Raw genomic sequence first — 5,879 nt, forward strand, 5'->3', positions numbered from 1 at the left:
GGCACGTCAATAAAAATATTTTTGCCGATCTGAAAATAAATATAATTGATTCATTCACCCCAGAGAGCTATTGTTGTGTTGGTTGTTGTCATTTTTTAAAATTAGACAATCTAAGGATAAGGGAAAACATGCCCCTGACTAAGTAGTCAGGTATTGCATGTTTTTAAAATTCTTGTGGCACACCAAGTGTGCTGCAGCATACCGGATGAAAATCACTAATATAGTGGCATATTTCGTTGATACTGTGAATCAGATATCTCTCAAATTTTTTTCTTTTTCTGAAGAATATCTGGATATCAATTATTACAAAGGATACAGATCCCCAAACTTGCTTCTATATTTAAGTAATCTCTTTATTTAGCTTTTGCAATATAATTAGTGTTAGCTTTACTAAAAACTTATGAATATAAAAAAATGTCATGTTGTGGTATCAGGAACTTTATCTGACTTGTTCACTTGCTCTAAAAATTGGAACAGTGCCAGACACAAAGGAAGTTCAGTAGTCAACACCAATTGGAGGATCTATCACAGTTTCTGTGCTTTATCCCTCTGCCTTCAAATTTAGTGACCTTCAGTTGCATTTAGTCGGACTAAGTTCATCGGACATTTTATTTAAAAAGAAACACAACAGTTATATAATTCTGTTATATTCATTTGTTTAGTAAACTTCAGCAGGGGTGAGGAGGTGGCTGCTAGAGACTGTGGACACACTGGGATAGAAAATTAAAAAGACAGGCTCTTTGTCCTCAAGAAGTGATGAGTCTAATGAAAGAGACCAAAGATAAAGGATGTGCTACATGTGGCTATGCAACATGCAGAATGGTTAAGAGCACGGACTCTAGTGTCAGGCTCTGGTTTTGTAGCTCAGACAAAATTTGCCCAGTACAACCTTGGGCAAATTATTTAATTTCTCTGTGCCTTAAGCTTCTCATCTGTGTTATGTTGTGGGAATATAAAAGAACTAATTAGGATGGGGGGCATTTTGGGGAAAGCTTCCAAAGCAATAACATTTGAGCTGAATTTTAAAGTATCAAAGAACCTAAAATGTTTTCTCTTTCCATTTCCCTTCCTGTATGTTAGCTAAAACGTTAGTCAGTGGAGAATTTTGCCTCTGATTTCCTCTAACTTCATCCCCAACTAATTTAAGCCCCTTGTTCTGCTCCTGCTCTATGTTTGGTCTTTTTACTACTGAGGTGTGGTTATTCCGTTTCTTCTTTGCTATTTGTCAGCTCCAAGAAGACTTGGTCTGTCAGGTTCATTCCTGATATTGGTTAAATGAATGTGCAAGTTAGACAAGAAATAAAGGAAAGGCATTCGAAGCCCAGGGAGGAACATTTACAAATACAAGGAGTTGTGGAAGGCCTAGCTTAGAGTGCACAGAAAGGAACAGCGGCCGATAAGGCTGGAAAGGGAAGTTCAGGACACGTTATAAACTGTAAACAAAATTAGTGCTGAAAGTGATTTTAGAAAATGTCTGTGGTGATGCCTATTTTTTTAAAAAAAGAACAATGGGTTGGGACTGAAATCAGAATTAGTGATGAGAACTTATCTTTTAAAAAAGAAAAGAAAAGACTGCATTCCAGTCCATTTTAGTGAAAAGCCTAGTTTTTTAGTTTGGATAAAAAAATATTTTTTCAGAAACTGTTTCACTGGAGTTCAAGGACTTTGCCTTTTATTCTGTTGCTAGAACTGAGCTTTTCAGCACATAATTATGATCAGCTTTGTTTTTAGGAAGATCTCTATGTAGTGGGTTCTCCCAACCTGATCACCATTGGCATTTGGGCCATGAGATTTGTTGTAGGGGCTGTCCTGTGCATTGTATGCTGTTTGACAGGATCCTTAGCTTCTACCCACAGGATGCCAATCACACTTCCTCCCCCAAACCCATCCCAGTGGTGACAACCAAAATGTGTCCAGTCATTGCCAAATAACCCCTTGGGGCAACAGTGCCCCAGGTTGAGAACTATGGCTGTGCAGCTTTGTCAAGTAAGGATCTGAGTATAAGACACTGTAGGCCAGGAAACTAGGTTAATAGGAGGCTAGACTAGTACTATATAATCCAGGTGAGGTGAGGTGGTCGGAATTAATACACTGGGAGACAAGGTTAGAGGGCAGGTTTAAGAGACACTGTGAGAATCAACAAGACTTGGCAACCAACTAGATCTCAAAGGCAGGGGATCTGAGGTGATTCTTAGGCTTTTTTCTTAGTTGGCTGCATGTAAGCAGTAACTTTAACCTAGAATAACACAGAAAGAATTTTTCCTTAGGGCTTGGCCCAAGGAGTATTGGGCCTGGAGGAAGCAATTTTTGGACACTGGAGCCTGAAAACTACTATTGATTCTTAGACTGATAGAATGTCGAAATGGAAAGAAGTTTTAAAGACATTTGATCCATTTTTTAGGTGAGATAGAGAAGGATAAACACATGCTGAAGGTTAACAGCAGAGCCTGCTCTGGAACACAGGTCTCCTGATTCTCAGGTTGTGCTTTGTTTTTAATCACAAGACTCTTATCTTCAAGTAGACACATCCTCTTTATACACTCCCTACCTTTTCTGGGTTTCTTAAGCTAAGGATGCTGAATATACTTAAAGAGTTCACTTTGCCTATTCATTCCTAGAAATTAACTTACTGAACTGTAGAAATTTGGGGTTTTGAGGGATGTTGCTGTCAGTAACTTAGTATAATGTGGTAGGTGAATATAAGTGGTTCTCCCGATGTCATAGACACAGCGCTACCACCCCCCACCTCCAATAGCTTAGGGCACAGCTGTAGTTAAAGGGGCTATGTTTTCATTGACCAGTGTGGGTCTTGACCTATAACAGTGTAATCATTATTGTCTCTTCATAGTACTTTAAAATAGTAAATACTAATTTTTAGAAGATTGATTGATAACACATTGGCATATGTCATAATTTGTATAGACTACAGGAGTTGAAATATTCAACTTCCTGGCCACGATGCTGAAAACTTGTTTGTGTATACTTATTTGGATACTTCTGTTCCTAATTATTCCCATGAAAGTAATAAACACTTAGGAATCCCTCTCTTCTATACTCCCTCTTACTCTCGTTTCACTTTCCTTGTTATCAACAGGAATTCATTTGGGTGTTTTTAATCTTGAAGGTAAAGAGCAGTCACCTCTGGAGATGAGTATGCATCCGGTGGCAACAGCCCCACTCTCGGTGTTTTCTAAGGAATCGACATCCTCCAAACACAGTGACCACCATCACCACCACCACCATGAGCACAAGAAGAAGAAGAAGAAGCACAAACATAAGCACAAGCACAAGCACAAGCATGAGAGCAAAGAGAAGGACAAGGAGCCTTTCACCTTCTCCAGCCCCGCCAGCGGCAGGTCTATTCGCTCTCCTTCTCTCTCCGACTGAGACCTTTGCCTCTGTCCGCAAGAGGTATAACTGAAGCTCTGGCCTCTGTAAAGAACGATAAAAGGAAAGAAATTGCCTCTCAGAGAAATTCAGAATCCATTTAAATTCTAAATATTTGATTTCTATTATTTACACAGTTGGGATGTGATAAGGAAAATGTGTTTATGTTCTGAATAAACCATTTCATCCCATTACCTCCTTAACGCGTGCACACACACACGCACCCCACACACAGAGCAAACGCTTTTTCATACAGGCCCTGTACTCACTGGCAGTCCCCATTCACACCACGGACTCCATGCGTGCTGCCAGAAAGTATGTTTGAAAACCTTTGATGGATGTTATCGAGCGAAGTTTTAAACAGAAGCTACTGCCAAGCCTGTGGTGGAACCACTGTTTCCAGTGACAGATTACATAACACCATTTGGAACTACTGAAGAAAACAGAAGCTTTTCTATAGGAGTCTCTCTATTGCATGTTTTTTTTTGTGTGTTAACCATAGAGCCTAAGCATCAGAATTTATAAACAAGAATACATGGTATTTTCTTTTGCCCAAAAGTCCTGAAATTTTTGGAAGCAGCTTTATAAAAAAAAAGAAAGAAAAAAAATTTAAAAACTCTTGATAATGCATTTGGCAATTATGATGTTGGAATTTAACGGGACCATCAGATCCAGTTCTTAAATCAAGATGTTTAAATTATGTTATTTTTTCATTAAGTATAATTGCTAAATGTGAACAATTTACACACCCAACACATTCTAAAGTTATTTCTCTGTGACACAAGCTATGATACGTTAAAATGGTATCGATAGACTGTTTACCAACTTGGACATAGACAAATTTGGTCTTCATGTGAGTATACACAGGCATTTAAAAGACATGAACACTTTGGTTTCATACTTCAATAGTTTGTATGGTTTCGTTTTTATTTCTGAATTTACCATGTACTTTATTGTTTAAAAATTTTTAATATGGGTTGTATTTTTATCCTTTCCCTTAAGAAGTTTGGAAGATACTTCTTCCCAGAATAGATATTTCAAAGGGATCCAATAGTTAGACATTTTAATATACTTTTATTTGTATTTAACTTGTTTAATAAATGACTTTTTAAATGGATCATTCTGCCTTTGTATCTTTTTTATATCTTTTGTTTCCTTTCTGTCTGTGTACATAGAATATGTACCCACAAAGTTTGTGTAGAGCTTCGTGGATAGGTGGGATTTGCACTGGCCCTTTTTAAGAAGAATGATTTTGGTAGGCAGAGATGGGGTACAATTCTCTGAACAGAAGAAACGGTATTTTCAAAAGTATGGAAGAAAGCAAGGGTATGCTCAGGAATTGAAAACCAGCACAGTTGGCCAGGAGTGTTAAGTAAAAGGGAATGTGATCAGGCATTGAAGGACCTAAATGACAGTGATTTAAAGATTCCAATTAATTACCTGTTGACTATTGAAATTATTCTTGGAAAAATGGAATATTACAGTATGCAGTGATACCATATATGGAATTCCCAACTTTGAAAATAGTAATGATATATTTCAAAATAATTAGTATTGTAGGAAGACAGTGACAAATAATAGCTACCTATATAAGTTAAGCACCTCTTGTGTATTGAGTACTGTATTGGGCACTATGTTATTTCTAAATAGCATATTGTATGTTTCTTATGAGCAACTTTTTTTATTGTGAGCTTTCAGTTATGTTGATGACTAGGAGCAAACAATATTTTTGAAATAGGTAATTATGCATAATCAAAGTTCTGGTGTCAGTCTCTCTACTGTCATTTCCCAGAGGCAGTCACTGTTGCCGGTATTACACACATCTTTCCAGAATAAGTCTATATGGTATATACATTTTTAAAGCAAATGATACTTGGAGAAATTTTTTATTTTTGTACAGCTTATCTTTTATGACTACCACATTTTGTGTCAGTATGCTAACAAATGTCTTCCTCAATGCATAATTATAAAAGAATTCTCCCATTTTTTCTATTTTAAAAGTTTTATGTTTTATGTTTATATCCTTTATTCAACTGGAATTCATATGGAGTTTATTTTGACAGATGGTAGAGTACTTTCTTCCCCCCTTCTAGAATGCTACCCAATAACCTAATACTATGTATTTAAAACAACATCTTTTTTCTCTAGATTTCTAATGTTATGTACTAAATTTCCCAATATAGTTGGGTCCATTTCTGGACTTTGTAACTAGTTTCATGGATCTGTGTGCTCAACTGCCAATGCCACACTGTTTAGATTACTATAACTACCAGATACGGTAGAGCTAGCTTCCCCTAATCTCTTTGTCAATTTTTTTGGTTATTCTTGTGGGTTATTTTCTTTTTCTGGTTGACTTACTGATTTATATACAGTAATACTCATTTCTTATGCTGTACATTCCTATGGGTTTTGACAAATACTTGGACTTGTATATCCAACCACCACTCCAGAATTCCCTCCCTGTAGTCAACTCTCTCACCACCCAGTTCCTG

At 36.9% G+C, this 5,879-nt stretch overlaps 1 protein-coding gene across 1 annotated transcript in view; it reads left to right on the forward strand.

The window, feature by feature from the left end:
- The window catches only part of TAF2 (TATA-box binding protein associated factor 2), a 70,301-nt gene extending 65,797 nt beyond the window's left edge, over window positions 1–4,504 (forward strand). The window contains 1 exon segment of the mRNA XM_006769093.2: window positions 3,125–4,504. Coding sequence (XP_006769156.1) covers window positions 3,125–3,387 — 263 coding nt within the window. The 3' untranslated portion in view covers window positions 3,388–4,504.
- Window positions 4,505–5,879: the final 1,375 nt, after the last annotated feature.

Source organism: Myotis davidii, unplaced genomic scaffold, assembly GCF_000327345.1.
Source record: "Myotis davidii unplaced genomic scaffold, ASM32734v1 scaffold1, whole genome shotgun sequence".
In the NCBI taxonomy this organism is placed as follows: Eukaryota; Metazoa; Chordata; class Mammalia; order Chiroptera; family Vespertilionidae; genus Myotis; species Myotis davidii.